We start from the raw sequence: 12112 nt of genomic DNA, 5'->3' as shown, positions 1-12112 counted from the left end.
GGTCTGTAATGATCATCTCGAACGGTCAGTCTATATCACAGGGTGTGGGTGACCCCCAGCTCATTCTGTGTCACAGGGTGTGGGTGACCCCCAGCTCATTCTGTGTCACAGGGTGTGGGTGACCCCAGGACATTCTGTGTCACAGGGTGTGGGTGACCCCCAGCTCATTCTGTGTCACAGGGTGTGGGTGACCCCAGGACATTCTGTGTCACAGGGTGTGGGTGACCCCCAGCTCATTCTGTGTCACAGGGTGTGGGTGACCCCCAGGACATTCTGTGTCACAGGGTGTGAGTGACCCCAGGACATTCTGTGTCACAGGGTGTGGGTGACCCCCAGCTCATTCTGTGTCACAGGGTGTGGGTGACCCCCAGCTCATTCTGTGTCACAGGTTGTGGGTGACCCCCAGGACATTCTGTGTCACAGGGTGTGAGTGACCCCCAGGACATTCTGTGTCACAGGGTGTGGGTGACCCCCAGCTCATTCTGTGTCACAGGGTGTGGGTGACCCCCAGGACATTCTGTGTCACAGGGAGTGGGTGACCCCCAGCTCATTCTGTGTCACAGGGTGTGGGTGACCCCCAGCTCATTCTGTGTCACAGGGTGTGGGTGACCCCCAGGACATTCTGTGTCACAGGGTGTGAGTGACCCCCAGGACATTCTGTGTCACAGGGTGTGGGTGACCCCAGCTCATTCTGTGTCACAGGGTGTGGGTGACCCCCAGGACATTCTGTGTCACAGGGTGTGGGTGACCCCCAGCTCATTCTGTGTCACAGGGTGTGGGTGACCCCCAGGACATTCTGTGTCACAGGGAGTGGGTGACCCCCAGGACATTCTGTGTCACAGGGTGTGAGTGACCCCCAGGACATTCTGTGTCACAGGGTGTGGGTGACCCCCACCTCATTCTGTGTCACAGCATGTGGGTGACCCCAGCTCATTCTGTGTCACAGGGTGTGGGTGACCCCCAGCTCATTCTGTGTCACAGGGAGTGAGTGACCCCAGGTCATTCTGTGTCACAGGGTGTGGGTGACCCCCAGGACATTCTGTGTCACAGGGTGTGGGTGACCCCCAGCTCATTCTGTGTCACAGGGTGTGGGTGACCCCCAGGACATTCTGTGTCACAGGGTGTGGGTGACCCCCAGCTCATTCTGTGTCACAGGGTGTGGGTGACCCCCAGGACATTCTGTGTCACAGGGTGTGGGTGACCCCCAGGTCATTCTGTGTCACAGGGTGTGGGTGACCCCCAGGTCATTCTGTGTCACAGGGTGTGAGTGACCCCCAGCTCATTCTGTGTCACAGGGTGTGGGTGACCTCCAGCTCATTCTGTGTCACAGGGAGTGAGTGACCCCAGGTCATTCTGTGTCACAGGGTGTGGGTGACCCCCAGGACATTCTGTGTCACAGGGTGTGAGTGACCCCCAGGACATTCTGTGTCACAGGGTGTGGGTGACCCCCAGCTCATTCTGTGTCACAGGGTGTGGGTGACCCCCAGGACATTCTGTGTCACAAGGTGTGAGTGACCCCCAGCTCATTCTGTGTCACAGGGTGTGGGTGACCCCCAGCTCATTCTGTGTCACAGGGAGTGAGTGACCCCCAGCTCATTCTGTGTCACAGGGTGTGGGTGACCCCCAGCTCATTCTGTGTCACAGGGTGTGGGTGACCCCCAGCTCATTCTGTGTCACAGGGAGTGAGTGACCCCCAGCTCATTCTGTGTCACAGGGTGTGGGTGACCCCCAGCTCATTCTGTGTCACAGGGAGTGAGTGACCCCCAGCTCATTCTGTGTCACAGGGTGTGGGTGACCCCCAGGTCATTCTGTGTCACAGGGTGTGGGTGACCCCCAGGACATTCTGTGTCACAGGGTGTGGGTGACCCCCAGGTCATTCTGTGTCACAGGGTGTGGGTGACCCCCAGGACATTCTGTGTCACAGGGTGTGGGTGACCCCCAGGACATTCTGTGTCACAGGGAGTGGGTGACCCCCAGCTCATTCTGTGTCACAGGGAGTGGGTGACCCCCAGCTCATTCTGTGTCACAGGGTGTGGGTGACCCCCAGGTCATTCTGTGTCACAGGGAGTGGGTGACCCCCAGCTCATTCTGTGTCACAGGGTGTGGGTGACCCCCAGCTCATTCTGTGTCACAGGGAGTGGGTGACCCCCAGCTCATTCTGTGTCACAGGGTGTGAGTGACCCCCAGGTCATTCTGTGTCACAGGGTGTGGGTGACCCCCAGGACATTCTGTGTCACAGGGAGTGGGTGACCCCCAGGTCATTCTGTGTCACAGGGTGTGGGTGACCCCCAGGACATTCTGTGTCACAGGGTGTGGGTGACCCCCAGCTCATTCTGTGTCACAGGGAGTGGGTGACCCCCAGGACATTCTGTGTCACAGGGTGTGGGTGACCCCCAGCTCATTCTGTGTCACAGGGAGTGAGTGACCCCCAGCTCATTCTGTGTCACAGGGTGTGGGTGACCCCCAGCTCATTCTGTGTCACAGGGAGTGAGTGACCCCCAGCTCATTCTGTGTCACAGGGTGTGGGTGACCCCCAGGTCATTCTGTGTCACAGGGTGTGGGTGACCCCCAGGACATTCTGTGTCACAGGGTGTGGGTGACCCCCAGCTCATTCTGTGTCACAGGGAGTGAGTGACCCCCAGCTCATTCTGTGTCACAGGGTGTGAGTGACCCCCAGCTCATTCTGTGTCACAGGGTGTGGGTGACCCCCAGCTCATTCTGTGTCACAGGGTGTGGGTGACCCCCAGCTCATTCTGTGTCACAGGGAGTGAGTGACCCCCAGCTCATTCTGTGTCACAGGGTGTGGGTGACCCCCAGGACATTCTGTGTCACAGGGTGTGGGTGACCCCCAGCTCATTCTGTGTCACAGGGTGTGAGTGACCCCCAGGACATTCTGTGTCACAGGGTGTGGGTGACCCCCAGGTTATTCTGTGTCACAGGGTGTGGGTGACCCGTGGACATTCTGTGTCACAGGGTGTGGGTGACCCCCAGGTCATTCTGTGTCACAGGGTGTGGGTGACCCCCAGGACATTCTGTGTCACAGGGAGTGGGTGACCCCCAGGACATTCTGTGTCACAGGGTGTGGGTGACCCCCAGCTCATTCTGTGTCACAGGGAGTGAGTGACCCCCAGGACATTCTGTGTCACAGGGTGTGGGTGACCCCCAGCTCATTCTGTGTCACAGGGTGTGGGTGACCCCCTGGACATTCTGTGTCACAGGGTGTGGGTGACCCCCAGCTCATTCTGTGTCACAGGGTGTGGGTGACCCCCAGGACATTCTGTGTCACAGGGTGTGAGTGACCCCCAGGACATTCTGTGTCACAGGGTGTGGGTGACCCCCAGCTCATTCTGTGTCACAGGGTGTGGGTGACCCCAGGACATTCTGTGTCACAGGGTGTGGGTGACCCCCAGGTCATTCTGTGTCACAGGGTGTGGGTGACCCCCAGGACATTCTGTGTCACAGGGTGTGGGTGACCCCCAGCTCATTCTGTGTCACAGGGTGTGGGTGACCCCCAGGACATTCTGTGTCACAGGGTGTGGGTGACCCCCAGCTCATTCTGTGTCACAGGGTGTGGGTGACCCCCAGGACATTCTGTGTCACAGGGTGTGGGTGACCCCCAGGACATTCTGTGTCACAGGGTGTGAGTGACCCCCAGGACATTCTGTGTCACAGGGTGTGGGTGACCCCCAGGACATTCTGTGTCACAGGGTGTGAGTGACCCCCAGGACATTCTGTGTCACAGGGTGTGGGTGACCCCCAGGACATTCTGTGTCACAGGGTGTGGGTGACCCCCAGCTCATTCTGTGTCACAGGGTGTGGGTGACCCCAGCTCATTCTGTGTCACAGGGTGTGGGTGACCCCAGGTTATTGTACATCATTGTGTGTAAATGTGTGTCATTGTCTTTTTATATCGTATCCAGTTCACTTTGATCACCTCTTCTCCTTCTCACCTCTTGTGGCTATAAGCCTAACCTGCTCAATGTCTCAATAAGATGAGCCTCCTGGCTCTGCAATGAACCTGGAGTGATCCTTCCCAAACTGTCTGCGGCGAAATGCTTTCCTTCCCCCTGTCAGGGGATTGAAGCTGTCAGGATACAGATTTGAGTGAGATGTATTGGATTTTGTAGGGAATGGAATGAGAGACTTCCGTCTGGATTTTGGATAAGTTTGGTCAGCCTGCTCAGGAGACATTGAGTTGTACAGCACGGAATCAGGCCCTTCGGTCCAACTCCTCCATGCTGACCAAATATCCCAAATTAATCTAGTCCCACCTGCCAGCACTTGGCTCTTATCCCTCCAAACCCTTCCTATTCATATACCCATCCAGATACCTCTTAAATGTTGCAATTGTACCAGCCTCCACCACATCCTCTGGCAGCTCATTCCATACCCGTAACACCCTCTGAGTGAAGAAGTTGCCCCTTTGGTCCCTTTTATATCTTTCCCCTCTCACCTTTAACCTGTAGTTCTGGACTCCACTACCCTGGGCTATTCACTGTCTCCATGCCCCTGATGATGAGGTGGCTGGTATTTTCCACAAGACCAGGTCAGAATGCTTGCAGGGATCAGACACTTGGAGCAGTTGGACTCTGGAGAGGAGATGCTGAAGGAGGGGATAGGCTGAACCAACAGCGAGAAATGATTCCCGTCTGTTAAAGCATCAACAATGAGATGGCACGGGTTGAAAGCATTTTGCAAAAGAAGCAAGTGCAGGGTGAGAACGAAAGGTTTTTCACTCAGCAACTGGCAAGAGTCTGCGTGGAACTGTGATCGAAGCAGATTCAAGAGTAATGCTTGGACCGATTCACAAAATATCCAGACACACTGTCACCATGCTTCCTTGGATAGCAGGCTGTAGACACAATGGGCTGAATGGCCTCCTCAGTCAATGTTCTGATTTTGTGAATCCGGAAGGCAGCGATAGGGTGAGTGGCCACAGTCTTTTCCCCAGGGGTGGGCCAGTCCAAGGCTAGAGGGCATAGGGAGAAAGTCTTGAAGGGCTGTCCTTTACATACAGAGAGTGGGGTGTGGATGGAACGGACTGTCTGGGAGCTGGTGTCACTGGGGACAGGGAAACATTTCACAGGCTCTGCTGCTGTCACATGGATGGGATAGGGAAATGGACCAGCCAACAGCTTGGTGTGGACTGGTTCAGCTTCAGAAACTAGGCTGGCATAGACGGGTCAGGTCAAAGGGCCTGTTTCTGTGCTGTGTCCCTCAGTAACTCCATGTTTCAAGGGTGTGGAAACGAGACTGGTGTAAAAGGATCACTCGTGATCTGAATGAACTCACTCGAGGGGACGAATGGCCTCTGCCCTTGTCTGAAATTTCTCAATTGTGTCATTGGACGGTCAGCAAACCCCAAAGCTCTTCATGTCTTGGACACAGGCTTGTTCTTGATGCTTTGGAAGCCTACCATTCCGGAGAATTAGATTAGATTAGTTTCAATGTGGAAACAGGCCCTTCGGCCCAACAAGTCCACACTGACCCGCCGAAGAGCAACCCACCCATACCCATTCCCCTACATTTACCCCTGCACCTTACACTACGGGCAATTTAGCATGGCCAATTCACCCAACCTGCACATCTTTGGACTGTGGGAGGAAACCAGAGCATCCGGAGAATGTGCAAACTTCTCCACAGACAGTTGCCTGAGGCGGGAATTGAACCCGGGTCTCTGGCACTGTGAGGCAGCAGTGCTAACCACTGTGCTGCCGTGCTGCCCTCTTTCCAGAGAGAGAGACGGGGGGAGATTTGCTATTGGTTGGTCAGTCACCATGCAGTTCTGCCGATGTTAATGTTTCAGAATAATTGCACCTCCCGAGTCCTGGCTTCAGGCTGGATTGCTAATTGCTGCTTTTCTCTCCCTGGTGAACAGATCCTGAAGAAATCCTGCATTGAGATTTTGGCTGCAGAACCATCAAGTATCTGTGCTGGAGGTAAGCAGCTACAAGCCTTCTCCAGACCCTTTCTGAAGACCCAAGCCAGTTTAGTTCCTCCCCTTCGTCAGAAAGTTTCCATTCTGCAGGAACAACAGAAATCCCATGAAAGAGAAGGGGGAGAGGGAAAAGGAGGTGGGATAGATAGTTTTCCAAAAGATCCAGTGTGGACTCAAGGGGGATTGGGGGCTGATCTGCTCACTGGGGATGATGTGCACTGACACGCTCACTGGGCCTGAGGATGGGTTATCCCACTGTCCACACGGCTGTGTAGAATCAAACATGGACCTGCATTCGCGTAGCTGCCTTGAATGTCAGAGCACTCTTCTGGTCAAACAGAGGTGTCACATTGAGCCAGGGATGTCATACCCCCTCCCTCCATCAGAGGCTTGCTCCAAGGGGTAGGTTTTGAGGAATGTGTTGAAGTTGGAGAGTGAGGTGGGACCAATAGCAGGGAGGTGGATGGCGAGTTTTCCACTGTTTGCAGCCCAGGCAGCTGAAGGTACGGTTACCGATGGGAGATGACTGAAAGTCAGGGAGAGGCCAGTGTTCAACCCCAGTGCAGATATCTCTCAGGCTTGGCAAGGTCAGATGGACTTGCAGAGACTGATGGATGAAGGAGCGTTATCTAACTGAGAGTTCTGTTTGACCCACTCAGTGCTGGGAAATGTCAGTGGTCCCAGAGCTGAGGGAGTGAACTGAGCAAACATCAGCCCCCAACTGCAGGATCCCAACAGTGGCTGTCGGGAACATTACCTCACACTCACGTGTCACTTCCAATCCCAGCAAACTATCCGGAAGCCAGAAGGAGTATCCCTGTGAGGACTTGCTCCCTGACACAAGCTTGTAGCGATGTGAGAGAGAGAGAGAGCTGAAGCCATCCATGGGATTAATTCTGCTGTTGTATGAAATGGAAGCTATCCAACTGGATTGAGTGTAAAACATCATCATGGCAGTGCATCTTGCCAATGGCCAGCTGTTGCTTGAGAATGTAGTACAACACTTAAGTGGAACTGAGTGAGCACGTGGTCAGTTTTTCCCTCTCCAACATTTCTGTTCACTGCGTCCATCAGCTGACCCCAACCGTCATCCTCACCATTCCCCTGCTGTTTTGCCTCTGGCCTTGCTCAACACCAACACTGGTTCCTGCTCAAGAAATGGTTCAGCTTTTAACATCCTGTCCTGATGGTCATATCCCTTGGCTGCCCTTGTCCCCTTGTGGGAGCTTTGCCCATTCCTTCCCTAACTCTCTCAGAGCTCTGCTTTTCTCCAACTCACTCACTGCACCTTCTGCAACCAAATCCAATGGCCAGAAAAGTCTCTGCCTCTTTCTCCATCGTTAAGGTCCCATGTGAAACCCACCCCTTGCTCCATCTTACCTCATTTTTGGCTGGATTGGCTGGGACTTTTTTCCCTGGAGTGGAGGAGGCTGAGGAGTGACCTTATCGAGGTTTCTAAAATCGTGAGGGACAAGGTCAGGTGTCTTTTCAATGGGGTGGGGGGATTTGAAGATGAGGGGGTATATTCGTCAGGTGAGAGGAGAGAGATTTAAAAACAACATGAGGGGCAAATATTTCACACAGAGAGTGGTTTTTTTGTGGAGTGAACATCCAGAGGAAATGGTGGCTGTGGGTACATTTACAATGTTTAAAAGATATTTGGATAAGTTCATGAATAAGAAATATTTGGAGGTATATGGGCCAGGAGTAGACAGGTGGAACTAGTTGAGTTTGGGCCAAAGGGTCTGTTTCTGTGCTATATGACTCTTTGGCTTTGTGTCTAGATCAGTCTGAGGGGTAAAAACGCAACACAAATCAAATTAAATGAGCCAAGGTGATGTTATAAATGCCCTGAAAGTAAATGCCTCAGATATTGGAAAGGCGTGCACTAGCTTTATTCAAGTGCACAGTGTGACTCTGGCACCAGTTTGAGGAATCTCGGAGTGCAGAGGGAACTCGGGAATGATGATCTCTCGGGAGAACTGCCCCTGTGCTTTGACAGTGGAAGTGTGGACGACAGGTGACAGCAAGCAGAACATATCCCAGTGTATGGTCATTGTGACAGTAAAGGAAGGAGCTGGGACAAACGCAGGACTACATGACTTTCCAAGCAGTACACACTCAGGGAGAGTGCACACTCAGGGACAGTGCACACTCAGGGAGAGTGCACTCTCAGGGATAGTGCACCCTCAGGGAGAGTGCACACCGAGGGACAGTGCACCCTCAGGGAGAGTGCACTCTCAGGGACAGTGCACCCTCAGGGACAGTGCACCCTCAGGGACAGTGCACACCGAGGGACAGTGCACCCTCAGGGAGAGTGCACCCTCAGGGACAGTGCACACCGACGGACAGTACACACTCAGGGAGAGTGCACACCGAGGGACAGTGCACACTCAGGGAGAGTGCACACCGAGGGACAGTGCACACTCAGGGACAGTGCACCCTCAGGGACAGTGCACACCGAGGGAGAGTGCACACTTGGGGACAGTGCACACTCAGGGACAGTGCACACCGAGGGACAGTGCACCCTCAGGGAGAGTGCACTCTCAGGGACAGTGCACCCTCAGGGACAGTGCACCCTCAGGGAGAGTGCACCCTCAGGGACAGTGCACACCGAGGGACAGTACACACTCAGGGAGAGTGCACACCGAGGGACAGTGCACACTCAGGGAGAGTGCACACCGAGGGACAGTGCACCCTCAGGGACAGTGCACGCTCAGGGACAGTGCACACCGAGGGAGAGTGCACACTTGGGGACAGTGCACATTCAGGGACAGTGCACACCGAGGGACAGTGCACACCGAGGGACAGTGCACTCTCAGGGACAGTGCACCCTCAGGGACAGTGCATCCTCAGGGACAGTGCACACTCAGGGAGAGTGCACACCAAGGGACAGTGCACCCTCAGGGACAGTGCACCCTCAGGGACAGTGCACACCGAGGGAGAGTGCACACTTGGGGACAGTGCATCCTCAGGGACAGTGCATCCTCAGGGACAGTGCACACTCAGGGAGAGTGCACACCAAGGGACAGTGCACCCTCAGGGACAGTGCACACCGAGGGACAGTGCACACCGAGGGAGAGTGCACACTCGGGGACAGTGCACACTCAGGGAAAGTGCACCCTCAGGGAGAGTGCACACCAAGGGACAGTGCACCCTCAGGGAGAGTGCACACCAAGGGACAGTGCACCCTCAGGGAGAGTGCACCCTCAGGGACAGTGCACACCGAGGGACAGTGCACCCTCAGGGAGAGTGCACCCTCAGGGACAGTGCACACCGAGGGACAGTACACACTCAGGGAGAGTGCACACCGAGGGACAGTGCACCCTCAGGGACAGTGCACACCGAGGGACAGTACACACTCAGGGAGAGTGCACACCGAGGGACAGTGCACACTCAGGGAGAGTGCACACCGAGGGACAGTGCACACTCAGGGACAGTGCACTCTCAGGGACAGTGCACTCTCAGGGAGAGTGCACACCAAGGGACAGTGCACTCTCAGGGACAGTGCACCCTCAGGGACAGTGCACACCGAGGGAGAGTGCACACTTGGGGACAGTGCATCCTCAGGGACAGTGCATCCTCAGGGACAGTGCACACTCAGGGAGAGTGCACACCAAGGGACAGTGCACCCTCAGGGACAGTGCACACCGAGGGACAGTGCACACCGAGGGACAGTGCACACCAAGGGACAGTGCACCCTCAGGGAGAGTGCACACCAAGGGACAGTGCACCCTCAGGGAGAGTGCACACCGAGGGACAGTGCACCCTCAGGGAGAGTGCACCCTCAGGGACAGTGCACACTCAGGGACGATGCCTTGCCTTTGTCCACCCCCCCCCCCCCACCCCCCTCACCCCCCCTCCCCACCATGATGCCTCTCCAACCGAGGGATCCCGAGGGAGTCTGGTTAAAATCCCCATCCTTTCCTAATCCACTTGCCCACTATCGCAGGATTCACATCCAGGATGCTCACGGTTTGAGCTCGGGGATCCCGCTAGACAGTTGGATTAGTCCAGCTCTGTGATAGTAGCCCACGTTCAGCCCAACAGTAATTCCTTTGTTCTAGAGGAGATGGTATGGGAGAGGACAAGGACAGCTGAGCTCAGGTAACCTCTCCAATGGAGTACTGGAATTGGGACAAACCCCCCCGCCCCCAAAAAAAGACTCTAGTGTTTCAGGAACATATTGGTGTAGTGGGGGGGCAGGAGGCAGGAGATGGAGTACAGATGGAGGTTGGTGCTTGTAATGATAGGAGGATATGGGAGGATAGGGAGTTGGTGCTGAAGCCAGGGAATGGAACAAAAAACCGGGCCAGAGTTTGCAGCTTGGACCAAGACTGAGGAAGATGGCCTTTGGTTCTCCCTGTTTCAGGAGGAAATTGTGTCTCATCCAGAAGTGGCCATGAAACCATGTGCCAATCCAGAGAGGTGGGAGTAGGGTATCATCTGCCAGAGACCCGTAGGTAGCGTGGGGAATGGGCGAAAGGAAGAGGTGAACAACAACCTGATAGGTATTGGTGGGGGGGGGGGGGGAAGGAGGAGGTGACATGGTGGTCATCCCACCGGATCAATGATCACCTTCTGGTGGAGTCTGCAAGAAGAAGCTAGCCCAGTGGTGACCCCCCCTAACAACTGTTCATTGTTTTGTTCACGTCCATGAGGGAAGGAAAGGTACCATCCTTGCCCAGTCTGACCCACAGCACCTGCAGGCTGGGGACACACAGGGCAGACAAGACGAAGTAACAGGGCTGTGGGCATTGTGAAGGAGGGGGGTGGTGGTGGTGGTCTCACAGAGGGCTGGGGGACATTTACCAAGTCAGGACTTCACTAGCCTACCCCATTGATGATGCACTGTCAGGACACGGAGCCACCCCTGAGATTACTGTCTCCCGTTGATGTTGGGTATAGTGACAGCTCTGTAACTGTCCCAGTTTAAGCAAGGACTTGTGGCTTGTGCAACAGTCTCTGCTCTGCTCCAGAGAAGTAACCCAACTGGTTTCTCACCTCCAAAACCAGCAACTGTCCTGAAGTGATTGGAGGGGGGACCATTGCTGGAGAGGAATCTTGAGGCTACACATCCTAGAGACATAATGCAGAGTGTCTTTATCGATGACCCTGGAGCAGTGCTGATGGGAGCAGTGTTACACCGAGGCTCCTCATCACCAACCAGAACTTGCAGCGTTTCTGGGACAAAGATCTCTGTTGTAGCATTGTGCACAGTCAACATTACCAGTCATGATTTGACTCCAACTCCTTGCCTTTTGCTAACATGATGACAGCAATGAGTCAATTAAAAACAGAGAAGGCAGAATAAGATTTGGAAGGCGAGTGATCCAAAAACTGCTTTCCATCAGGGACTCATAATTGTTTTTGGACTTGGAATAGAAAACAGCTCAGACCTTTGGCCACACTTGAGGTAATTTAATCCACCAACTCTGACAGGAGACCATGGTGCTTTCCAAAGACGACACATTTGGGGTTGGTTTGGGTGAATCAGATCAGTGCTGAGATTCCGGTTTCTCATCACTGGAATATCTTGAGGTCGTGTCACCTGAGCAGGGAGGTCCCCTGTGCTGTCCAAGGGGTCCAGGGTGTGTTCGAAGCCCAGAGAACATTGTCCCTACTTCAACTGGATCTGGGGATTACACGCAGGGTGGGTTGGTGGGCATGTGTGACACCACACTGACTGGTAATCCAGTGACTCGATTCATTTGCACCCAGGACTTCTCTAACCCTGGCATTTTCTATTCTGCAGAAACGTTCCAGGTTGTTGTGAAGGGGAATGGATTTTCCCACGCTCGTAGTGTGGACAAAGTACGCTGCAGTTTCAAAATTAACGACACGGTGACCCTCAGTAAGTATACCGCATGACCTCCAGGAAGGTCTTACTTTCGGCATGGTTGGGGGGGGGGTGTGGTGGGGGGAGGAGGATAAAGGAATTAAGATCATTTCAGTGACTCCCCTCTGATTGAGATAACAAGTAACCATGTGCAAGGAAATGGCATGGCTTTGCAAACCCTTCAACCTTGCCAAAGGGAGACCAGCTTTTGGCCTTGCACTCAGCAGAAATAGGACACCAAAGGAGGACACTGTAATAGGACTTGGAGCAAGGGATGCAAACAGAAGTTGCCGGAAAAATCTCAGCAGGTCTGGCAGCATTCGTGTGGAGAGAAA

At 54.5% G+C, this 12112-nt stretch overlaps 1 protein-coding gene across 1 annotated transcript in view; it reads left to right on the top strand.

The window, feature by feature from the left end:
• Positions 1–12112, top strand: part of LOC132837029 (anthrax toxin receptor 1-like) — a 129376-nt gene that overhangs the window by 41229 nt on the left and 76035 nt on the right. Inside the window, exons 9-10 of the mRNA XM_060856679.1 lie at positions 5879–5939; positions 11694–11792. Coding sequence (XP_060712662.1) covers positions 5879–5939; positions 11694–11792 — 160 coding nt within the window. The remainder of the gene's footprint in view (positions 1–5878; positions 5940–11693; positions 11793–12112) is intronic.

The sequence above is a fragment of the Hemiscyllium ocellatum genome, chromosome 48 (assembly GCF_020745735.1).
Source record: "Hemiscyllium ocellatum isolate sHemOce1 chromosome 48, sHemOce1.pat.X.cur, whole genome shotgun sequence".
Classification (NCBI taxonomy): domain Eukaryota; kingdom Metazoa; phylum Chordata; class Chondrichthyes; order Orectolobiformes; family Hemiscylliidae; genus Hemiscyllium; species Hemiscyllium ocellatum.
The sequence above is the reverse complement of the archived record's forward strand: the minus strand, read 5'-3'. Positions and strand labels throughout refer to the sequence as shown.